Source organism: Nerophis ophidion, linkage group LG14, assembly GCF_033978795.1.
Source record: "Nerophis ophidion isolate RoL-2023_Sa linkage group LG14, RoL_Noph_v1.0, whole genome shotgun sequence".
NCBI lineage: Eukaryota > Metazoa > Chordata > Actinopteri > Syngnathiformes > Syngnathidae > Nerophis > Nerophis ophidion.
In genome coordinates, this window is record NC_084624.1 from 49,503,610 (window position 1) to 49,531,104 (window position 27,495).

General features: G+C 42.2%; 2 protein-coding genes across 2 annotated transcripts in view; both read left to right on the forward strand.

The window, feature by feature from the left end:
• The window catches only part of LOC133567905 (dynein beta chain, ciliary-like), a 29,864-nt gene extending 16,604 nt beyond the window's left edge, over positions 1-13,260 (forward strand). The window contains exons 12-16 of the mRNA XM_061919521.1: positions 3,038-3,373; positions 8,756-8,833; positions 12,589-12,644; positions 12,711-12,822; positions 12,892-13,260. Coding sequence (XP_061775505.1) covers positions 3,038-3,373; positions 8,756-8,833; positions 12,589-12,644; positions 12,711-12,822; positions 12,892-13,107 — 798 coding nt within the window. The 3' untranslated portion in view covers positions 13,108-13,260. The remainder of the gene's footprint in view (positions 1-3,037; positions 3,374-8,755; positions 8,834-12,588; positions 12,645-12,710; positions 12,823-12,891) is intronic.
• Positions 13,261-15,595: 2,335 nt separating this feature from the next.
• On the forward strand, positions 15,596-21,363 carry LOC133567906 (dynein axonemal heavy chain 11-like). The gene is given in 8 exon segments (XM_061919522.1): positions 15,596-15,627; positions 15,683-15,893; positions 16,095-16,211; positions 16,336-16,422; positions 20,125-20,235; positions 20,303-20,374; positions 20,460-20,596; positions 20,672-21,363. Coding segments are annotated over 8 exon segments (939 nt in total). The 3' UTR covers positions 20,844-21,363.
• The last annotated feature ends 6,132 nt before the right edge of the window (positions 21,364-27,495 follow it).

Consider the following 27,495-nt stretch of genomic DNA (forward strand, 5'->3'; position numbering starts at 1 on the left):
TGTTTTGTATTCCCTTTTGTGCTTACGTGCCAGTTGTAGTTTCCTAGTTGTTATCCTAGCGTTCACGCTAGTTGTTTTGTATTCTCTTTTGTGCCTACGTGCCAGTTTTAGTTTCCTTGTTGTTATCCTAGCGATCATGCTGGTTGTTTTGTATTCTCTTTTGTGCCTACGTGCCAGTTTTAGTTTCCTAGTTGTTATCCTAGCGTTCACGCTAGTTGTTTTGTATTCTCTTTTGTGCCTACGTGACAGTTTTAGTTTCCTAGTTGTTATCCTAGCGTTCACGCTAGTTGTTTTGTATTCTCTTTTGTGCCTACGTGCCAGTTTTAGTTTCCTAGTTGTTATCCTAGCTTTCACGCTAGTTATTTTTTATTCTCTTTTGTGCCTACGTGCCAGTTGTACTTTCCTAGTTGTTATCCTAGCTTTCGCGCTACTTGTTTTGTATTCTCTTTTGTGCCTACGTGCCAGCTTTAGTTTCCTTGTTGTTATCCTAGCGTTCACGCTAGTTGTTTTGTATTCTCTTTTGTGCCTACGTGCCAGTTTTAGTTTCTTAGTTGTTATCCTAGCGTTCACGCTAGTTGTTTTGTATTCTCTTTTGTGCCTACGTGCCAGTTTTAGTTTCCTAGTTGTTATCCTAGCGTTCACGCTAGTTGTTTTGTATTCTCTTTTGTGCCTACGTGCCAGTTTTAGTTTCCTAGTTGTTATCCTAGCTTTCACGCTAGTTGTTTTTTATTCTCTTTTGTGCCTACGTGCCAGTTTTAGGTTCCTAGTTGTTTTGTATTCCCTTTTGTGCCTACGTGCCAGTTGTAGTTTCCTAGTTGTTATCCTAGCTTTCACGCTAGTTGTTTTTTATTCTCTTTTGTGCCTACGTGCCAGTTTTAGTTTCCTAGTTGTTATCCTAGCGTTCACGCTAGTTGTTTTGTATTCTCTTTTGTGCCTACGTGCCAGCTTTAGTTTCCTTGTTGTTATCCTAGCTTTCACGCTAGTTGTTTTGTATTCTCTTTTGTGCCTACGTGCCAGTTTTAGTTTCCTAGTTGTTTTGTATTCCCTTTTGTGCTTACGTGCCAGTTGTAGTTTCCTAGTTGTTATCCTAGCGTTCACGCTAGTTGTTTTGTATTCTCTTTTGTGCCTACGTGCCAGTTTTAGTTTCCTTGTTGTTATCCTAGCGATCACGCTGGTTGTTTTGTATTCTCTTTTGTGCCTACGTGCCAGTTTTAGTTTCCTAGTTGTTATCCTAGCGTTCACGCTAGTTGTTTTGTATTCTCTTTTGTGCCTACGTGCCAGTTTTAGTTTCCTAGTTGTTATCCTAGCTTTCACGCTAGTTGTTTTTTATTCTCTTTTGTGCCTACGTGCCAGTTGTACTTTCCTAGTTGTTATCCTAGCTTTCGCGCTAGTTGTTTTGTATTCTCTTTTGTGCCTACGTGCCAGCTTTAGTTTCCTTGTTGTTATCCTAGCTTTCACGCTAGTTGTTTTGTATTCTCTTTTGTGCCTACGTGCCAGTTTTAGTTTCTTAGTTGTTTTGTATTCCCTTTTGTGCTTAAGTGCCAGTTGTAGTTTCCTAGTTGTTATCCTAGCGTTCACGCTAGTTGTTTTGTATTCTCTTTTGTGCCTACGTGCCAGTTTTAGTTTCCTTGTTGTTATCCTAGCGATCACGCTGGTTGTTTTATATTCTCTTTTGTGCCTACATGCCATTTTTAGTTTCTTAGTTGTTATCCTAGCGTTCACGCTAGTTGTTTTGTATCCTCTTTTGTGCCTACGTGCCAGTTTTAGTTTCCTAGTTGTTATCCTAGCGTTCACGCTAGTTGTTTTGTATTCTCTTTTGTGCCTACGTGCCAGTTTTAGTTTCCTAGTTGTGTTGTATTCTCTTTTGTGCCTACGTTCCAGTTTTAGTTTCCTAGTTGTTATCCTAGCGTTTACGCTAGTTGTTTTGCATTCTCTTTTGTGCCTACGTGCCAGTTTTAGTTTCCTAGTTGTTATGCTAGCGTTCACGCTAGTTGTTTTGTATTCTCTTTTGTGCCTACGTGCCAGTTTTAGTTTCCTGGTTGTTATCCTAGCTTTCACGCTGGTTGTTTTGTATTCTCTTTTGTGCCTACGTGCCACTTTTAGTTTCCTAGTTGTTTTGTATTCTCTTTTGTGCCTACGTGCCAGTTGTAGTTTCCTAGTTGTTTTGTATTCTCTTTTGTGCCTACGTGCCAGTTTTAGTTTCCTAGTTGTTTTGTATTCTCTTTTGTGCCTACGTGCCAGTTTTAGTTTCCCAGTTGTTATCCTAGCTTTCACGCTAGCGTCTTGTGTTTGCCTTCTCTTTACACCAGTGTTTTCGTTCCTAGCCTTTTATGACTTTAATAAATCCATTTTCATCTTACCTCACGCTGTGTTCCGCTTCGACGCATCCCTGGAAGAACCAATCCAGCATTACAATGCCACACAAGCCTCGCATAATCAACACTCATCGTTTTTAGAGCAACATTTAGCACTTCTGAAAATTACTGAGTTGTAGACATGCAGGATCATCAAAATATGTGTGTGTCATGATCTATGAAAGAATGAAAAAATATTAGACAAATTGTCTATTCAGCAACATCCTTTTATAATTTCATGGCTGCATCAATTATTGACACGTTTTTCTTAACGCCATTTGTTTTTTTCATAAATAATATATACTCTTGAGATAGTGCCTATGTTACAAACTGCTTCTCTGAAGTATGGCTTTGTTTGTGTCTTGAGCACAGAAGTGCAACCTCTTCAGTGCAAAAGGAGAAACATGGGTTCTGTTTTAGATGCACTTTGGACTTCAAAAGTGTTGGTTGTGTCCTGCATGTTAGAGAAGGCCACATGTAAAATGAAAACATGAATGTGCAGTCTGCCCCATGAAGTACATGCAATATCCTTTACATAACGAGGTCTGCACCACTTTGGAATTGCACTTGCAGTCTCAGTAATGGCATGCTGGACACCCGCTAATAGTACCAAAGTGCTATAGATTGCACACTCTGTTTAGCGTGTGGTAAATAAGGTGTTCCTCATGTCTTTGCTTTTCCAGGACAACCTGTCTCTCCTGGGCGTGGCCGACGTGAGCAGCGGCGAGTGGCGGGCGTACCTGGATCATGTGGACCAGCTGGTCTTGTCAGGCTTGTGTGGGACCACCCGCTGCTCGCTGCGATACCTGCTGGATAACACCCATGCAGCCCGGCGTATCGCCCCGCTGTTTGAGCTCCGTTTGGTGCTGAATGACCACGGCGTGTGCTTTGATCCTCCGCTGGACTGCAGCCACACGGGCAACTTTCTGGACCTCGTGGATAAGATGGTGGATGACATCATCAACCAGGCCTCGTTCATACCCAGAGTGGCGAGGCACACACGTCGGGACGACTATCAGGTGCATTTGTGCAGCACATGCATACAATAGTACAGCACATGCATACAATAGTACAGCACACGCATACAATAGTACAGCACATGCATACAATAGTACAGCACATGCATACAATAGTACAGCACACGCATACAATAGTACAGCACACGCATACAATAGTACAGCACGTGCATACAATAGTACAGCACATGCATACAATAGTACAGCACACGCATGCAATAGTACAGCACACGCATACAATAGTACAGCACGTGCATACAATAGTACAGCACATGCATACAATAGTACAGCACACGCATACAATAGTACAGCACACGCATACAATAGTACAGCACATGCATACAATAGTACAGCACATGCATACAATAGTACAGCACATGCATACAATAGTACAGCACACGCATACAATAGTACAGCACACGCATACAATAGTACAGCACACGCATACAATAGTACAGCACACGCATACAATAGTACAGCACACGCATACAATAGTACAGCACATGCATACAATAGTACAGCACACGCATACAATAGTACAGCACATGCATACAATAGTACAGCACATGCATACAATAGTACAGCACATGCATACAATAGTACAGCACATGCATACAATAGTACAGCACACGCATACAATAGTACAGCACACGCATACAATAGTACAGCACACGCATACAATAGTACAGCACATGCATACAATAGTACAGCACATGCATACAATAGTACAGCACATGCATACAATAGTACAGCACATGCATACAATAGTACAGCACACGCATACAATAGTACAGCACACGCATACAATAGTACAGCACGTGCATACAATAGTACAGCACGTGCATACAATAGTACAGCACATGCATACAATAGTACAACACATGCATACAATAGTACAGCGCATGCATACAATAGTACAGCGCATGCATACTATAGTACAGCACATGCATACGATAGTACAGCACATGCATACAATAGTACAGCACACGCATACAATAGTACAGCACACACATACAATAGTACAGCACATGCATGCAATAGTACAGCACATGCATACAATAGTACAGCACATGCATGTAATAGTACAACACATGCATACAATAGTACAGCACATGCATACAATAGTACAGCACATGCATACAATAGTACAGCACATGCATACAATAGTACAGCACATGCATACAATAGTACAACACATGCATACAATAGTACAACACATGCATACAATAGTACAGCACATGCATACAATAGTACAGCACATGCATACAATAGTACAGCACATGCATACAATAGTACAGCACATGCATACAATAGTACAGCACATGCATACAATAGTACAACACATGCATACAATAGTACAGCACATGCATACAATAGTACAGCACATGCATACAATAGTACAGCACACGCATACAATAGTACAGCACACGCATACAATAGTACAGCACACGCATACAATAGTACAGCACACGCATACAATAGTACAGCACGTGCATACAATAGTACAGCACGTGCATACAATAGTACAGCACACGCATACAATAGTACAGCACACGCATACAATAGTACAGCACACGCATACAATAGTACAGCACGTGCATACAATAGTACAGCACACGCATACAATAGTACAGCACACGCATACAATAGTACAGCACACGCATACAATAGTACAGCACATGCATACAATAGTACAGCACATGCATACAATAGTACAGCACACGCATACAATAGTACAGCACGTGCATACAATAGTACAGCACATGCATACAATAGTACAGCACATGCATACAATAGTACAGCACATGCATACAATAGTACAGCACACGCATACAATAGTACAGCACACGCATACCATAGTACAGCACACGCATACAATAGTACAGCACATGCATACAATAGTACAGCACACGCATACAATAGTACAGCACACGCATACAATAGTACAGCACGTGCATACAATAGTACAGCACATGCATACAATAGTACAGCACACGCATACAATAGTACAGCACACGCATACAATAGTACAGCACGTGCATACAATAGTACAGCACGTGCATACAATAGTACAGCACACGCATACAATAGTACAGCACACGCATACAATAGTACAGCACACGCATACAATAGTACAGCACATGCATACAATAGTACAGCACATGCATACAATAGTACAGCACACGCATACAATAGTACAGCACACGCATACAATAGTACAGCACACGCATACAATAGTACAGCACACGCATACAATAGTACAGCACACGCATACAATAGTACAGCACACGCATACAATAGTACAGCACACGCATACAATAGTACAGCACATGCATACAATAGTACAGCACATGCATACAATAGTACAGCACATGCATACAATAGTACAGCACATGCATACAATAGTACAGCACACGCATACAATAGTACAGCACACGCATACAATAGTACAGCACACGCATACAATAGTACAGCACATGCATACAATAGTACAGCACATGCATACAATAGTACAGCACATGCATACAATAGTACAGCACATGCATACAATAGTACAGCACATGCATACAATAGTACAGCACACGCATACAATAGTACAGCACACGCATACAATAGTACAGCACGTGCATACAATAGTACAGCACATGCATACAATAGTACAGCACATGCATACAATAGTACAACACATGCATACAATAGTACAGCGCATGCATACAATAGTACAGCACATGCATACTATAGTACAGCACATGCATACAATAGTACAGCACATGCATACAATAGTACAGCACACGCATACAATAGTACAGCACACACATACAATAGTACAGCACATGCATGCAATAGTACAGCACATGCATACAATAGTACAGCACATGCATGTAATAGTACAACACATGCATACAATAGTACAGCACATGCATACAATAGTACAGCACATGCATACAATAGTACAGCACATGCATACAATAGTACAACACATGCATACAATAGTACAACACATGCATACAATAGTACAGCACATGCATACAATAGTACAGCACATGCATACAATAGTACAGCACATGCATACAATAGTACAGCACATGCATACAATAGTACAGCACATGCATACAATAGTACAACACATGCATACAATAGTACAACACATGCATACAATAGTACAGCACACGCATACAATAGTACAGCACACGCATACAATAGTACAGCACACGCATACAATAGTACAGCACGTGCATACAATAGTACAGCACGTGCATACAATAGTACAGCACACGCATACAATAGTACAGCACACGCATACAATAGTACAGCACACGCATACAATAGTACAGCACACGCATACAATAGTACAGCACATGCATACAATAGTACAGCACATGCATACAATAGTACAACACATGCATACAATAGTACAGCACATGCATACAATAGTACAGCACATGCATACAATAGTACAACACATGCATACAATAGTACAGCACATGCATACAATAGTACAGCACATGCATACAATAGTACAGCACATGCATACAATAGTACAGCACATGCATACAATAGTACAGCACATGCATGCAATAGTACAGCACGTGCATACAATAGTACAGCACGTGCATACAATAGTACAGCACATGCATACAATAGTACAACACATGCATACAATAGTACAGCACATGCATACAATAGTACAGCACATGCATACAATAGTACAACACATGCATACAATAGTACAACACATGCATACAATAGTACAGAACATGCATAAAATAGTACAGAACGTGCATACAATAGTACAGAACGTGCATACAATAGTACAGCACGTGCATACAATAGTACAGCACGTGCATACAATAGTACAGCACATGCATACAATAGTACAGCACATGCATACAATAGTACAGCACATGCATACAATAGTACAGCACATGCATACAATAGTACAGCACACGCATACAATAGTACAGCACACGCATACAATAGTACAGCACACGCATGCAATAGTACAGCACATGCATACAATAGTACAGCACATGCATACAATAGTACAGAACATGCATAAAATAGTACAGCACATGCATACAATAGTACAGCACATGCATACAATAGTACAGAACATGCATAAAATAGTACAGAACGTGCATACAATAGTACAGAACGTGCATACAATAGTACAGAACGTGCATAAAATAGTACAGAACGTGCATACAATAGTACAGAACATGCATAAAATAGTACAGCACATGCATACAATAGTACAGAACATGCATAAAATAGTACAGAACGTGCATACAATAGTACAGAACGTGCATACAATAGTACAGCACATACATACAATAGTACAGAACGTGCATACAATAGTACAGCACGTGCATAAAATAGTACAGCACGTGCATACAATAGTACAGCACATGCATACAATAGTACAGAACATGCATAAAATAGTACAGAACGTGCATACAATAGTACAGAACGTGCATAAAATAGTACAGCACATGCATACAATAGTACAGAACATGCATAAAATAGTACAGAACGTGCATACAATAGTACAGAACGTGCATACAATAGTACAGCACATACATACAATAGTACAGAACGTGCATACAATAGTACAGCACGTGCATACAATAGTACAGCACGTGCATACAATAGTACAGCACATGCATACAATAGTACAGCACATGCATACAATAGTACAGCACATGCATACAATAGTACAGCACATGCATACAATAGTACAGCACATGCATACAATAGTACAGCACATGCATACAATAGTACAGCACATGCATACAATAGTACAGCACATGCATACAATAATACAGCACATGCATACAATAGTACTGCACATGCATACAATAGTACAGCACATACATACAATAGTACAGCACATGCATACAATAGTACAGCAGTAGTACAGCACATGCATACAATAGTACAGCACATACATACATATCTGCAGTCCCCTCCAAGGTTTCACATTGTCATCACATCGGGTTGAGTTTTTCCTTGCCCTGATGTGGGATCTGAGGCCAGGATGTCGTTGTGACTTGTGCAGCCTTTTGAGACACTGGTGATTTAGGGCTACATGGGGACGGCGTGGCGCGGTTGGGAGAGTGGCCGTGCCAGCAACCTGAGGGTTCCTGGTTCAATCCCCACCTTTTACCAACCTCGTCACGTCCGTTGTGTCCTTGAGCAAGAAACTTCACCCTTGCTCCTGATGGGTGCTGGTTAGTGCCTTGCATGGCAGCTCCCTCCATCAAGTACCTTGAAGGTAGAAAAGCGTTATACAAGTGCTTCCCATTTATATATATATATATATATATATATATATATATATAAACACAAAGAAGGTTGAAAGACACAATGCATCTATTCTTGCAGAGCGACGTCAACCAAATGAAGGAATTGTCAGAAATGTGCTGGACTTTACGCTCCCGAGCACGTGCAGCCACCAACAAGGTGAGTACCTGGAGGTCTGCACACCTGACACACTAACAGCCACCAACAAGGTGAGTACCTGGAGGTCTGCACACCTGACACACTAACAGCCACCAACAAGGTGAGTACCTGGCGGTCTGCACACCTGACACACTAACAGCCACCAACAAGGTGAGTACCTGGCGGTCTGCACACCTGACACACTAACAGCCACCAACAAGGTGAGTACCTGGCGGTCTGCACACCTGACACACTAACAGCCACCAACAAGGTGAGTACCTGGCGGTCTGCACACCTGACACACTAACAGCCACCAACAAGGTGAGTACCTGGCGGTCTGCACACCTGACACACTAACAGCCACCAACAAGGTGAGTACCTGGCGGTCTGCACACCTGACACACTAACAGCCACCAACAAGGTGAGTACCTGGCGGTCTGCACACCTGACACACTAACAGCCACCAACAAGGTGAGTACCTGGCGGTCTGCACACCTGACACACTAACAGCCACCAACAAGGTGAGTACCTGGCGGTCTGCACACCTGACACACTAACAGCCACCAACAAGGTGAGTACCTGGCGGTCTGCACACCTGACACACTAACAGCCACCAACAAGGTGAGTACCTGGAGGTCTGCACACCTGACACACTAACAGCCACCAACAAGGTGAGTACCTGGCGGTCTGCACACCTGACACACTAACAGCCACCAACAAGGTGAGTACCTGGCGGTCTGCACACCTGACACACTAACAGCCACCAACAAGGTGAGTACCTGGCGGTCTGCACACCTGACACACTAACAGCCACCAACAAGGTGAGTACCTGGCGGTCTGCACACCTGACACACTAACAGCCACCAACAAGGTGAGTACCTGGCGGTCTGCACACCTGACACACTAACAGCCACCAACAAGGTGAGTACCTGGCGGTCTGCACACCTGACACACTAACAGCCACCAACAAGGTGAGTACCTGGCGGTCTGCACACCTGACACACTAACAGCCACCAACAAGGTGAGTACCTGGCGGTCTGCACACCTGACACACTAACAGCCACCAACAAGGTGAGTACCTGGCGGTCTGCACACCTGACACACTAACAGCCACCAACAAGGTGAGTACCTGGCGGTCTGCACACCTGACACACTAACAGCCACCAACAAGGTGAGTACCTGGCGGTCTGCACACCTGACACACTAACAGCCACCAACAAGGTGAGTACCTGGCGGTCTGCACACCTGACACACTAACAGCCACCAACAAGGTGAGTACCTGGCGGCCTGCACACCTGACACACTAACAGCCACCAACAAGGTGAGTACCTGGCGGTCTGCACACCTGACACACTAACAGCCACCAACAAGGTGAGTACCTGGCGGTCTTCACACCTGACACACTAACAGCCACCAACAAGGTGAGTACCTGGCGGTCTGCACACCTGACACACTAACAGCCACCAACAAGGTGAGTACCTGGCGGTCTGCACACCTGACACACTAACAGCCACCAACAAGGTGAGTACCTGGCGGTCTGCACACCTGACACACTAACAGCCACCAACAAGGTGAGTACCTGGCGGTCTGCACACCTGACACACTAACAGCCACCAACAAGGTGAGTACCTGGCGGTCTGCACACCTGACACACTAACAGCCACCAACAAGGTGAGTACCTGGCGGTCTGCACACCTGACACACTAACAGCCACCAACAAGGTGAGTACCTGGAGGTCTGCACACCTGACACACTAACAGCCACCAACAAGGTGAGTACCTGGCGGTCTGCACACCTGACACACTAACAGCCACCAACAAGGTGAGTACCTGGCGGTCTGCACACCTGACACACTAACAGCCACCAACAAGGTGAGTACCTGGCGGTCTGCACACCTGACACACTAACAGCCACCAACAAGGTGAGTACCTGGCGGTCTGCACACCTGACACACTAACAGCCACCAACAAGGTGAGTACCTGGCGGTCTGCACACCTGACACACTAACAGCCACCAACAAGGTGAGTACCTGGCGGTCTGCACACCTGACACACTAACAGCCACCAACAAGGTGAGTACCTGGCGGTCTGCACACCTGACACACTAACAGCCACCAACAAGGTGAGTACCTGGCGGTCTGCACACCTGACACACTAACAGCCACCAACAAGGTGAGTACCTGGAGGTCTGCACACCTGACACACTAACAGCCACCAACAAGGTGAGTACCTGGCGGTCTGCACACCTGACACACTAACAGCCACCAACAAGGTGAGTACCTGGCGGTCTGCACACCTGACACACTAACAGCCACCAACAAGGTGAGTACCTGGCGGTCTGCACACCTGACACACTAACAGCCACCAACAAGGTGAGTACCTGGCGGTCTGCACACCTGACACACTAACAGCCACCAACAAGGTGAGTACCTGGCGGTCTGCACACCTGACACACTAACAGCCACCAACAAGGTGAGTACCTGGCGGTCTGCACACCTGACACACTAACAGCCACCAACAAGGTGAGTACCTGGCGGTCTGCACACCTGACACACTAACAGCCACCAACAAGGTGAGTACCTGGCGGTCTGCACACCTGACACACTAACAGCCACCAACAAGGTGAGTACCTGGAGGTCTGCACACCTGACACACTAACAGCCACCAACAAGGTGAGTACCTGGCGGTCTGCACACCTGACACACTAACAGCCACCAACAAGGTGAGTACCTGGCGGTCTGCACACCTGACACACTAACAGCCACCAACAAGGTGAGTACCTGGCGGTCTGCACACCTGACACACTAACAGCCACCAACAAGGTGAGTACCTGGCGGTCTGCACACCTGACACACTAACAGCCACCAACAAGGTGAGTACCTGGCGGTCTGCACACCTGACACACTAACAGCCACCAACAAGGTGAGTACCTGGCGGTCTGCACACCTGACACACTAACAGCCACCAACAAGGTGAGTACCTGGAGGTCTGCACACCTGACACACTAACAGCCACCAACAAGGTGAGTACCTGGCGGTCTGCACACCTGACACACTAACAGCCACCAACAAGGTGAGTACCTGGCGGTCTGCACACCTGACACACTAACAGCCACCAACAAGGTGAGTACCTGGCGGTCTGCACACCTGACACACTAACAGCCACCAACAAGGTGAGTACCTGGCGGTCTGCACACCTGACACACTAACAGCCACCAACAAGGTGAGTACCTGGCGGTCTGCACACCTGACACACTAACAGCCACCAACAAGGTGAGTACCTGGCGGTCTGCACACCTGACACACTAACAGCCACCAACAAGGTGAGTACCTGGCGGTCTGCACACCTGACACACTAACAGCCACCAACAAGGTGAGTACCTGGCGGTCTGCACACCTGACACACTAACAGCCACCAACAAGGTGAGTACCTGGAGGTCTGCACACCTGACACACTAACAGCCACCAACAAGGTGAGTACCTGGCGGTCTGCACACCTGACACACTAACAGCCACCAACAAGGTGAGTACCTGGCGGTCTGCACACCTGACACACTAACAGCCACCAACAAGGTGAGTACCTGGCGGTCTGCACACCTGACACACTAACAGCCACCAACAAGGTGAGTACCTGGCGGTCTGCACACCTGACACACTAACAGCCACCAACAAGGTGAGTACCTGGCGGTCTGCACACCTGACACACTAACAGCCACCAACAAGGTGAGTACCTGGCGGTCTGCACACCTGACACACTAACAGCTGCAGGCTTGTGCAGGTCAGAGAATACGAAGAAGCGTTGACCAGCTACCAATACCTGTGGACTGATGACAGGTGAGAATGTGGCGCAGGTGTAAAACTCTCCTTGAGTGGTGTTAGAGACCTTCTTCCCTTCTACAGGTCAGACTTCCTGCGGCAGTTTGTGCTGTGCGGCCGCATGCTGAGCACAGAGGAGGCTGAGCTGCACCACCTGAAGAAGAACCCTCCCACTCTGGAAAACTTCAAAGAACAGGTGATCTCAGCTTCTATTTTGCCGACTCGGGTCAGTTATGTCCGTGAATAAACTGCTTCTCCCCGGCAGATCCACGTCTTTAAGTCTCTGCATGAGCGAGTGAGCCAGATGGAGGAGAGGAAGGTGTTTTGTGGCTGGTTGCTGCTGGACCTCAGACCCTTCAAGTGCACGCTGATGAACGTCATCAAGAGACGGAGCTGGATGCTGAAGGAGCACCTGCTGGACCACGTCAAGCAGAGGTCAGGCGCAGGCGTGCAAGTCTGCTTTTTGACACACTTCCTCTAGCGATGTGCGACCCACTAAAAGGTCCGACACACGTCTATCCCTGACTGAATAGCAAAGTGTGCAGCATCATGAGGAACATCAACATCAGCATGTCTTTCAACATACTAACAGTCCTCCAGGATTACAAGATAAAGTCCTTTGAAACCTGGAAGTATCCATGAATTAAATAACGTGGACCCCGACTTAAACAAGTTGAAAAACTTATTGGGGTGTTACCATTTAGTGCTCAATTGTACGGAATATGTACTGTACTGTGCAATCTACTAATAAAAGTATCAATCAATCAATCCTGTATTTTGAGACAAAACTACACCTTCCTGTCAAGGAACACACTTCGTCCTGTACTTTAATAACCATGAAAATGACAAATACCGTATTTTTCGGACTACAAGTCGCAGTCTTATTCATAGTTTGGCCGGGGGTGCGACTTATGTGTGAAATGATTAACACATTACTGTAAAATATGAAATAATATTATTTATCTCATTCGCGGAAGAGACGAAGAAAATATCAGCAATCGTCACACACACGTCAACCAATAAGAATTTGGCGGGGGAGGGTCTTGGCAAAAGTGCATTGTGGGTCATGGAATGCTAACTGCTAACTGCTATATCTGAGGAGACAAGGACAAGTGTGAGAAAGTTCCCTCTCTTCACACACCTGGCTCTGGGTCTCAGAGACAATCAAAATACAAACAATTGTACATCAAAGTAAAAAGTACATCAAGGAGACATGTTTATTTTTGGATCTGAAGAGCTATTTATTAAAGCGCCTGGGTCAAAATGACCCGCAACATCATCTTTTTATACAAACTCTGCACAAACATTCCACTACACAACAAAGTGTCCAGATTTTACACACCAGTTCATGACCCTAGATGAGGAAAAGTCACCAGATTTCAGCAAGAACAAGAAAGGATAACCAGTACTTTGATCAACACAAAAACTGAAATGGGTCAAATTGACCCTCAACATAATAGAAGGGTTGAAGGGGAAGTGCACTTTCTTTGGAATTGTGCCTATCATTCACAATCTCTATGTAAGACAACAACACATGTTTTTTTCTCATTTTTATGCATTCTAAATTGTAATTCTACTTGTAATGTGATTCTTACGTCTATAGTCGGAAATCTGTCTTTTTTTTATCTCTGTAAACATTTTTTTTTTATCAGTTTTTCTTTGTTTTTTCCGACCTCCAATGTGTGTTAAAGTCTTGATCCGGCCCTTTTCATTACCTGCCAACAACTACGGTCTTCCCCTAATGAGTAGCATTTTTGATCATCCAGTGGTAAAAACTAAGTTTTCCTTTTAAAAATGATGGAGTTAAAAAATGGAAGCTAAATAGCGAAGCAACTCCACGGGCAGGAGACAAACTATATTTAATAATGATTGGTTGGTTTACGTATAAGAACATCCATGATTGGTTGGTCACTATGATGCGTCACCATTGGTTAAGATTAGGGCAAAACATTAGGGACAGGCCAATCAGAGGCAAGATAGGGCGGGTCATCAAATTTTAGTTCGTGTTTTACAACAAGAAATTTTGTTCATTATTTCTCCTTTTTTTATTTTGACATTGAATTGTTAAATCATTTTGAAACATGAACAATATATTTATTTCATGCTACAAATCACAAATGGCTATTTAGAAAAAGGAAGTTTATCATAGAATAAACATTGTTTGTACCGCATTTTTCGGAGTATAAGTCGCACCTGCCGAAAATGCACAATGAAGGAGGAAAAAACATATATAAGTCGCACTGGAATATAAGTCGCATTTTTGGGGGAAATGTATTTGATTAAATCCAACACTAAGAATAGAAATTTGGAAGGCAATTTAAACTAAATAAAGAATAGTGAAGAACAGGCTGAATAAGTGTAGGTTATATGAGGCATAAATAAGCAACTGCTATGTTAACCTAACATATTATGGTAAGAGTCATTCAAATAACTATAACATATAGAACATGCTATACCTTTACCAAACTATCTCTCACTCCTAATCCATAAATCCCATGAAATCTTATACGTCTAGTCTCTTACGTGAATGAGATAAATAATATTATTTGATATTTTACGATAACGTGTTAATCATTTCACACATAAGTCGCACCTGAGTATAAGTCGCACCCCCGGCCAAACTATGAAAAAAACTGCGACTTATAGTCCGAAAAATACGGTACTCTTTATTAATTTTGCATTTGAAGCACTTAGAAGTGGACAGGGAGTCGAATAGACAGAAATTGGCGATGAAATCCACAGAAGAATCCACTAAAGCCCTAGACCTGGACCTGGACCTGGACCTGCACCCCCCAGACCCTGAACCCCTGGCTTATTTTCAGCCTTTTTCATAAAATTTGAATCACACACCCTAACCCTAACTCTTAGTAGAAAGCTTGTTAATAGTACACCTCAGGCTATTTAGCACTTATTTGCTTCCTAGTAGATCTTGACCTTAACGTGTCCTACTTTTAATTGTGTTTCTGCTCATGGCGAACATCCAAGCAGGACTACCTGTCAGGTCCACCTGTGTGGGACACGTGCAAGACTATGTGTTGTCCTTCTGTGTCCTGCAGCGTGACGGAACTCTCCTCTTTCGTCCACCACACGACTCAGGGTCTGTCCAACAGGGTGTCAGATGGCAGCCTGCTGGACATAATGAGACACCTCAAGGCCATGAGAGACAGACAGATCAGCAATGAAGACTTCAAGCCTCTCAAATCCACAGCTCAGCTTCTCAAGACCTACGGACAACAACTGCCGGAGAGCGTCTCCGCACAGCTGGAAGTGTGTGCACTCATACTCACGTACACTAGTGTGTGTGTGTGTGTGTGTGTGTGTGTGTGTGTGTGTGTGTGTGTGTGTGTGTGTGTGTGTGTCTGTGTGTGTGTGTGTGTGTGTGTGTGTGTGTGTGTGTGTGTGTGTGTGTGTGTGTGTGTGTGTGTGTGTGTCACCATGTGTACTGTGTGTCTTCAAAATGAAATACAGGAGCTGCCGGAGAAGTGGAAGAGTTTGAAGAAAATGTCTTCCAGGGTCAAACATGAAGTGGCGCCGCTGCAGTCGAAGGAAGTGTCGGTCGTTCGCAGGAAATGTGTCCGTTTTGAGGTGAGTGTGAGTGTGTGTGATTGTGAGTCCCTTGACTTGCAACCTTCTCCTTTTTCCTGAACACATCAGACATTACTGCAGCAGGCACTTTGGAGCTGTGTTAATGTTCTTTTTGGAATTGCAGGTGAAACAGTTTGAGTTCAGAGAGAAGTTTCGAACTGGAGTCATTTTCAGGATGAGCGTGGAGGAGCCTTATAAAGAAATTGATAAGGTGAGCTGTAAAATAGACTGAATTAAGAAGAGTAACAGGCCACAACATGAAAAGTACAAATGCAGCATTTGCCCTGCTGGGTACAGTACTTGGGCAGGAATGCTAGCTGACATGTTCAAAGGGGTTAGCAACTGCTGTGCTTTGATGTTGTGCTCCGCTAATTTGTAATCATTAGGATGAGGAAGTAGTCTGCAGTGCATTTCTACACCACTGCAAAGCACTGCTAGAATAACAAACATACAGGACAGTTCAATCAGTACCTCTCCAAACCCAACTTGCAATTGGATTAGATAGATAGATAGATAGATAGATAGATAGATAGATAGATAGATAGATAGATAGATAGATAGTACTTTATTGATTCCTTCAGGAAAATTCTAATTCCAGCAGCAGTGTACAGAGTTGAGATCAATTTAAAAAAAGTAAATAATGGGGGTTTAAATGGAAACAAAATAGAGAAATATGACAATAACTATAAAAAATAAAAAGCAACAATGGGAATAAAAATATAACAAGAGAAAGTAGGCAGGAGTGACCATGTAATGAAAAAAAAATGATATCATTTTGTACAAATTGTCATAATGTAGTTGACTGGTAAGTCATATATATATATATATATATATATATATATATAATATATAGAGTGGTGATCAAAAGTGTACATAGACTTGTAAAAGGCATGATGTCATGGCTGTCTTGAGTTTCCAATCATTTCTCCAACTTTTTTTGTGTGATTGGAGCACTTGATGCTCACAAAAAACATGCAGTTTTGCTTCCCTTATGAATTTATTATGGCTCTACTGAAAAAAATTAAAAAATTATGATGTAAAGGGTAGGTGTCGCCCTGTTTTCACTTTTAACATTTTCTATCTACACTTCTGTTAAAATGTATGAATCACTTATTCTTCTCTTCTTTGATACTTTTCATTAGTTTTGGATGATACACACATTTAGGTATTGACGCGATACCAAGTAGTTACAGGATCATAAATTGGTCATATTCAAAGTCCTCATTTGTCCAGGGACATAGTTACTTACTGTATAAACATAATATGATTTTTTTTAAAAGGAAAAAAGATTGATGTAATCATACTGTCGACTCGATACGCTCTTGTACCACTTATCATTACCTGGTATCATTACAGTGGATGTCCGGTGCAGATCCACCCATGGCATTTGTTTACATTCAGGAGCGCTATCTTGCTTTTCCGCATGTTTAGCTATTATTTGTCCTCCAGTGATAATGCCAGTTGGAAGAAACTTACTTTATTTGTCGCCATGGAGACCAGGATTAGTGATTTAGAAGTAGCTAGTGCCAGGTGGCTGGTTTCTGGCTGGGGGTGGGTGTTAGATGCAAAAGTATACGTACAGCAATGTTAATATTTGCTTACACGTCCTTTGATAAGTTTCACTGCAAAAAGGTGCTTTTGGTAGCCATCCACAAGCTTCTGCTTACATTTTTCCCCACAAAATTGGTGCAGTTCAGCTAAATGTGTTGCTTTTCTGACATGGACTTGTTTCTTCAACATTGTCCACACCTTTAAGTCAGGACTTTGGGAAGGCCATTCTAAAACCTTCATTCTAGCCTGATTTAGCCATTCCTTTACCACTTTTGACATGTGTTTGGGGTCATTGTCCTGTTGGAACTCCCAACTGTGCCCAAGACCCAACTTTTCTGGCTGAATTTGGAGCTAATCCTCCTTTACCCCTGGTGTAAAATCGTTGAAGACAAAAAGTGAGAAGATAAATACCGTATTTTTCAGACTATAAGTCACATTTTTTTTCGGGGGTGCGACTTATACTCAGGAGCGACTTATGTGTGGAATTGTTAACACATTACCATAAAATATCAAATAATATTATATAGCTCATTCACGTAAGAGACTAGACGTATAAGATTTCTTGGAATTTATGGATTAGGAGTGAGAGATAGTTTGGTAAAGGTATAGCATGTTCTATATGTTATAGTTATTTGAATGACTCTTACCATAATATGTTAGCTTAACATAGCAGTTGCTTATTTATGCCTCATATAACCTACACTTATTCAGCCTGTTCTTCACTATTCTTTATTTAGTTTAAATTGCCTTTCAAATGTCTATTCTTGCTGTTGGCTTTTATCAAATAAACTTCGCCCAGTGCGACTTATATATGTTTTTTTCCTTCTTTATTATGCATTTTCAGCAGGTGCGACTTATACTCCGAAAAATACGGTATTTACAATTTGAGATGAAAAAGTGAAGAAAAAATCTCACTTTCAGATGAGATGAGCTTTGATCCTAATTCCATAAAAGATGCGGTATAGCTCGGTTGGTAGAGTGGCCGTGCCAGCAACTTGAGGGTTCCAGGTTCGATCCCCGCTTCTGCCATCCTAGTCACTGCCATTGTGTCCTTGGGCAAGACACTTAAAGGGGAACATTATCACAATTTCAAAAGGGTTAAAAACAATAAAAATCAGTTCCCAGTGGCTTGTTGTATTTTTTGAAGTTTTTTTTTCAAAATTTTACCGGTCTCGGAATATCCCTAAATAAAGCTTTAAAGTGCCTTATTTTCGGCTCTCTGCGAAGACACTGTCCATTTCCCTGTGACGTCACACAGTGCTGCCAATGTAAACAAACAATGGGAATACCACAGCAAGATATAGCGACATTAGCTCGGATTCAAACTCGGATTTCAGCGATTCAACAGATTACGCATGTATTGAAACAGATGGTTGGAGTATGAAAATATTGAAGAAGAAACTGAAGCTATTGAGCAAATAGCTATTGACGCTATTCGTAGTCATAGCATGACCGAATAGCTGCGTTAGCATCGCCGGTAAAATGTGCGGACCAAACGATCAGGACTTTCGCATCTTTTAACACTGGAGCAACTTAAATCCGTCGATTGGTAAGTGTTTGTTTCGCATTAAATGTGGGTGGAAGGAAACGTAATATAGTTGCAAATGCATCTGCAGGTTATCCATACATCTCTGTGCCATGTCTGCTTTAGCACCGCCGGTCAAATGTGGAGAAACTACCGCACATTCAATGGGGGTCTGCCGGCAGACACTCTGGCACATTCAATGGGGGTCTGGCGGCAGGCACATTCAATGGGGGTCTGGCGGCAGGCACATTCAATGGGGGTCTGGCGGAAGACACTTTGGCATCTTGGGGCCAGTGGTGCAACTTGAATCCCTCCCTGTTAGTGTTGTTACACCCTCCGACAACACACCCACCAGGCATGATGTCTCCAAGGTTCCAAAAAATAGTCAAAAAAACGGAAAATAACAGAGCTGAGACCCGGTGTTTGTAATGTGAAAATGAAAATGGTGGGTGTGTTACATCGGCGACGTCACATTCTGACGTCATCGCAAAAAGACGATAAACAGAAAGGCGTTTAATTCGCCAAAATTCACCCATTTAGAGTTCGGAAATCGGTTAAAAAAATATATGGTCTTTTTTCTGCACCATCAAGGTATATATTGACGCTTACATAGGTCTGCTAATAATGTTCCCCTTTAACCACCTGCTCCCAGTGCCACCCACACTGCTTTAAATAGAACTTAGATATTGGCTTTGACTTTAGTGACTCAAAGCGCTTTACAGAGAAAAAGCGCTATATAAATATAATTCACTTCACACCATAATTCCAAATGTATGTACTTGTCTCCAGTCTTACGGACTGCTGGCAGCGATGTAAGCAGAAATGAAGGCGCTGCAGGTTACGGCCGAGCTGTTTGAGGTCAGCTTCCCAGACTACAAGCAACTGGGCCAGTGTCGCTCTGACATCATACTCGTCAAAGCCGTGTGGGATATGCTCGTTTTTGTCAAGGTATGATGACACCTGACGTCCGTAGCACGACACAGAGTTGTGGCTTCAACGCAAAATGTCCGTACAGAGCATCAAAGAGGCTTGGACCAAGGAGATCAATGTTGAGCAGATGGAGGTGGAGCTCAGACGCCTGGCAAAGGTCTGATCAGACGCCTGGCAAAGGTCTGATCGGACCTTTCAACGCACACCTGATGAACTCTCATGTATTCTTGTCTGTTGTCAAGGAGATGAAGATGCTGCAAAAGGAGGTGCGGGTGTGGGAGGTCTACACAGGCCTGGAGTCAACGCTGAAGAATGTGTCGACCTCCCTGTGAGCAGACAATGAGCTGCAGAACTCTGCTGTCAGGGACAGCTAATGGACGCCACCAAGGTGTCTCCACAATGTCTCGTCCCAGCCCGTCAATACCACTAATGACCATGTGTTGACGAGCACAAGGCAATTAACCCGACCTGAAAGTTGATCGCGGTTGTCTTGGATGACCGTTCCCATGGTAACGCTGGTGATGGGAGAGTGCACCACCTTGGGGAACCTGCTGGAATTACAGCTTGATGGCGTGGAGGACGAGGTGAAGAACATAGTAGACAAGGCCGTGACAGAATGGCCATAGAAAAGGTCGGTACTACTTCCTATCACAAATACACACTTAAGAGTTTAGCAACCATTTGATGATGTTTCATCCAGAGAAAGTATGACAGAATGAAGAAGACAGTGTGCAGCTTGCATGGCAGTGTATACTTTCTCTGGGTCATGCTCACCTGACGCTTATTAGTAGTATTGTGTACTTTTACCTGGACAGCGCTTTTATTTTTTCATTCGACTTCCTGTCTACCTCATGCAACAATTCTTCTCAAACAAAGAGGAGAAATATAATCTTGTAATTCAAAACATTTGTATGCAGGTACAACACTTAAGACCTTCAGTATATCAGGATGTGGAATTCAATGATGGAATGATCAGTGGTTCTCAAGCTTTTTTCAGTGATGTACCCCCTGTGAACATGTTTTTAATTCAAGTACCCCCTAATCACAGCAAAGCACTTTTGGTTGAAAAAAAGAGGTAAAGAAGTAAAATACATGTCATCAGTTTCTGATTTATGAACTTGTACAACAGTGCAAAATATTGCTCATTTGTAGTGGTCTTTCTTCAACTATTTGGAAAAAAGGATACAAAAATAATTAAAAACTTGTTGAAAAATTAACAAGATATTCAAGTGTAAATGCAGATTTCTCCACATAGAAGTAATCATCAAGTTAAAGTGTCCTCTTTGGGGATTGTAATAGAGATCCATCTGGATTCATCAACTTACTTCTAAACATTTCTTCACAAAAAAATAAATCTTTAACATCAATATTTATGGAACATGTCCACAACAATCTAGTTGTCAACACTGAATATTGCATTGTTGCATTTATTTTCACACTTTATGAACTTAGATTCATATTTTGCTGAAGTATTATTCAATAAATACATTTGTAAAGGATTTTTGAATTGTTGCTATTTTAAAAAAAATCTCACGTACCCCTTGGCATACCTTCAAGTACCCCCAGGGGTACGCGGACCCCCATTTGAGAACCACTGGAATGGATTTAGTAAATAAATCAAACAATGTACTAATATGATCCCCTTCAATGAACTCTTCAAACAAGAAGAACCATAATAAACATTCTCAATTTATCTCATCCATCCATCCATTTTCTACATCATCTTACTCATCTCACCATATGAAATATAACTCATGTTGTATGCATGCATGTGTGATGTGTCATGTTGTATGCATGCATGTGTGATGTATCATGTTGTATGCATGCATGTGTGATGTATCATGTTGTATGCATGCATGTGTGATGTATCATGTTGTATGCATGCATGTGTGATGTATCATGTTGTATGCATGCATGTGTGATGTATCATGTTGTATGCATGCATGTGTGATGTATCATGTTGTATGCATGCATGTGTGATGTATCATGTTGTATGCATGCATGTGTGATGTATCATGTTGTATGCATGCATGTGTGATGTATCATGTTGTATGTGTGATGTATCATGTTGTATGTGTGATGTATCATGTTGTATGCATGCATGTGTGATGTATCATGTTGTATGCATGCATGTGTGATGTATCATGTTGTATGCATGCATGTGTGATGTATCATGTTGTATGCATGCATGTGTGATGTATCATGTTGTATGCATGCATGTGTGATGTATCATGTTGTATGCATGCATGTGTGATGTATCATGTTGTATGCATGCATGTGTGATGTATCATGTTGTATGCATGCATGTGTGATGTATCATGTTGTATGCATGCATGTGTGATGTATCATGTTGTATGCATGCATGTGTGATGTATCATGTTGTATGCATGCATGTGTGATGTATCATGTTGTATGCATGCATGTGTGATGTATCATGTTGTATGCATGCATGTGTGATGTATCATGTTGTATGCATGCATGTGTGATGTATCATGTTGTATGCATGCATGTGTGATGTGTCATGTTGTATGCATGCATGTGTGATGTATCATGTTGTATGCATGCATGTGTGATGTATCATGTTGTATGTGTGATGTATCATGTTGTATGTGTGATGTATCATGTTGTATGCATGCATGTGTGATGTATCATGTTGTATGCATGCATGTGTGATGTATCATGTTGTATGCATGCATGTGTGATGTATCATGTTGTATGCATGCATGTGTGATGTATCATGTTGTATGCATGCATGTGTGATGTATCATGTTGTATGCATGCATGTGTGATGTATCATGTTGTATGCATGCATGTGTGATGTATCATGTTGTATGCATGCATGTGTGATGTATCATGTTGTATGCATGCATGTGTGATATATCATGTTGTATGCATGCATGTGTGATGTATCATGTTGTATGCATGCATGTGTGATGTATCATGTTGTATGCATGCATGTGTGATGCATCATGTCGTATGCATGCATGTGTGATGTATCATGTTGTATGCATGCATGTGTGATGTATCATGTATGCATGCATGTGTGATGTATCATGTTGTATGCATGCATGTGTGATGTATCATGTTGTATGCATGCATGTGTGATGTATCATGTTGTATGCACGCATGTGTGATGTATCATGTTGTATGCATGCATGTGTGATGTATCATGTTGTATGCATGCATGTGTGATGTATCATGTTGTATGCATGCATGTGTGATGTATCATGTTGTATGCATGCATGTGTGATGTATCATGTTGTATGCATGCATGTGTGATGTATCATGTTGTATGCATGCAGGTGTGATGTATCATGTTGTATGCATGCATGTGTGATGTATCATGTTGTATGCATGCATGTGTGATGTATCATGTTGTATGCATGCAGGTGTGATGTATCATGTTGTATGCATGCATGTGTGATGTATCATGTTGTATGCATGCATGTGTGATGTATCATGTTGTATGCATGCAGGTGTGATGTATCATGTTGTATGCACGCATGTGTGATGTATCATGTTATATGCATGCATGTGTGATGTATCATGTTGTATGCATGCATGTGTGATGTATCATGTTGTATGCATGCATGTGTGATGTATCATGTTGTATGCATGCATGTGTGATGTATCATGTTGTATGCATGCATGTGTGCTGTATCATGTTGTATGCATGCATGTGTGATGCATCATGTTGTATGCATGCATGTGTGATGTATCATGTTGTATGTGTGATGTATCATGTTGTATGCATGCATGTGTGATGTATCATGTTGTATGCATGCATGTGTGATGTATCATGTTGTATGCATGCATGTGTGATGTGTCATGTTGTATGTGTGATGTATCATGTTGTATGCACGCATGTGTGATGTATCATGTTGTATGCATGCATGTGTGATGTATCATGTTGTATGCATGCATGTGTGATGTATCATGTTGTATGCATGCATGTGTGATGTATCATGTTGTATGCATGTATGTGTGATGCATCATGTTGTATGCATGCATGTGTGATGTATCATGATGCATGCATGCATGTGTGATGTATCATGTTGTATGCATGCATGTGTGATGTATCATGTTGTATGCATGCATGTGTGATGTATCATGTTGTATGCATGCATGTGTGATGTATCATGTTGTATGCACGCATGTGTGATGTATCATGTTGTATGCATGCATGTGTGATGTATCATGTTGTATGCATGCATGTGTGATGTATCATGTTGTATGCACGCATGTGTGATGTATCATGTTGTATGCATGCATGTGTGATGTATCATGTTGTATGCACGCATGTGTGATGTATCATGTTGTATGCATGCATGTGTGATGTATCATGTTGTATGCATGCATGTGTGATGTATCATGTTGTATGCATGCATGTGTGATGTATCATGTTGTATGCATGCATGTGTGATGTATCATGTTGTATGCATGCATGTGTGATGTATCATGTATGCATGCATGTGTGATGTATCATGTTGTATGCATGCATGTGTGATGTATCATGTTGTATGCATGCATGTGTGATGTATCATGTTGTATGCATGCATGTGTGATGCATCATGTTGTATGCATGCATGTGTGATGTATCATGTTGTATGCATGCATGTGTGATGTATCATGTTGTATGCATGCATGTGTGATGTATCATGTTGTATGCATGCATGTGTGATGTATCATGTTGTATGCATGCATGTGTGATGTATCATGTTGTATGCATGCATGTGTGATGTATCATGTTGTATGCATGCATGTGTGATGTATCATGTTGTATGCACGCATGTGTGATGTATCATGTTGTATGCACGCATGTGTGATGTATCATGTTGTATGCATGCATGTGTGATGTATCATGTTGTATCCATGCATGTGTGATGTATCATGTTGTATGCATGCATGTGTGATGTATCATGTTGTATGCATGCATGTGTGATGTATCATGTTGTATGCATGCATGTGTGATGCATCATGTTGTATGCATGCATGTGTGATGCATCATGTTGTATGCATGCATGTGTGATGTATCATGTTGTATGTGTGATGTATCATGTTGTATGTGTGATGTATCATGTTGTATGTGTGATGTATCATGTTGTATGCATGCATGTGTGATGTGTCATGTTGTATGCATGCATGTGTGCTGTATCATGTTGTATGCATGCATGTGTGATGTATCATGTTGTATGCATGCATGTGTGATGTATCATGTTGTATGCATGCATGTGTGATGTATCATGTTGTATGCATGCATGTGTGATGTATCATGTTGTATGCACGCATGTGTGATGTATCATGTTGTATGCATGCATGTGTGATGTATCATGTTGTATGCATGCATGTGTGATGTATCATGTTGTATGCATGCATGTGTGATGCATCATGTTGTATGCATGCATGTGTGATGTATCATGTTGTATGCATGCATGTGTGATGTATCATGTTGTATGCATGCACGTGTGATGTATCATGTTGTATGCATGCACGTGTGATGTATCATGTTGTATGCATGCAGGTGTGATGTATCATGCTGTATGCATGCACGTGTGATGTATCATGTTGTATGCATGCACGTGTGATGTATCATGTTGTATGCATGCATGTGTGATGTATCATGTTGTATGCATGCATGTGTGATGTATCATGTTGTATGCATGCATGTGTGATGTGTCATGTTGTATGCATGCATGTGTGATGTGTCATGTTGTATGCATGCATGTGTGATGTATCATGTTGTATGCATGCATGTGTGATGTATCATGTTGTATGCATGCATGTGTGATGTATCATGTTGTATGCATGCATGTGTGATGTATCATGTTGTATGCATGCATGTGTGATGTATCATGTTGTATGCATGCATGTGTGATGTATCATGTTGTATGCATGCATGTGTGATGTATCATGTTGTATGCATGCATGTGTGATGTATCATGTTGTATGCATGCATGTGTGATGTATCATGTTGTATGCATGCACGTGTGATGTATCATGTTGTATGCATGTACGTGTGATGTATCATGCTGTATGCATGCACGTGTGATGTATCATGTTGTATGCATGCACGTGTGATGTATCATGTTGTATGCATGCATGTGTGATGTATCATGTTGTATGCATGCATGTGTGATGTATCATGTTGTATGCATGCATGTGTGATGTGTCATGTTGTATGCATGCATGTGTGATGTATCATGTTGTATGCATGCATGTGTGATGTATCATGTTGTATGCATGCATGTGTGATGTATCATGTTGTATGCATGCATGTGTGATGTATCATCTTGTATGCATGCATATGTGATGTATCATGTTGTATGCATGCATGTGTGATGTGTCATGTTGTATGCATGCATGTGTGATGTGTCATGTTGTATGCATGCATGTGTGATGTACCATGTTGTATACATGCATGTGTGATGTATCATGTTGTATGCATGCATGTGTGATGTATCATGTTGTATGCATGCATGTGTGATGTATCATGTTGTATGCATGCATGTGTGATGTGTCATGCTGTATGCATGCATGTGTGATGTATCATGTTGTATGCATGCATGTGTGATGTATCATGTTGTATGCATGCATGTGTGATGTATCATGTTGTATGCATGCATGTGTGATGTATCATGTTGTATGCATGCATGTGTGATGTATCATGTTGTATGCATGCATGTGTGATGTATCATCTTGTATGCATGCATATGTGATGTATCATGTTGTATGCATGCATGTGTGATGTGTCATGTTGTATGCATGCATGTGTGATGTATCATGTTGCATGCATGCATGTGTGATGTGTCATGTTGTATGCATGTATGTGTGATGTATCATGTTGTATGCATGCATGTGTGATGTGTCATGTTGTATGCATGCATGTGTGATGTATCATGTTGTATGCATGCAGGTGTGATGTATCATGTTGTATGTGTGATGTATCATGTTGTATGCATGCATGTGTGATGTGTCATGTTGTATGCATGTATGTGTGATGTATCATGTTGTATGCATGCATGTGTGATGTATCATGTTGTATGCATGCATGTGTGATGTATCATGTTGTATGCATGCATGTGTGATGTATCATGTTGTATGCATGCATGTGTGATGTATCATGTTGTATGCATGCATGTGTGATGTATCATGTTGTATGCATGCATGTGTGATGTATCATGTTGTATGTGTGATGTATCATGCTGTATGCATGCATGTGTGATGTATCATGTTGTATGCATGCATGTGTGATGTGTCATGCTGTATGCATGCATGTGT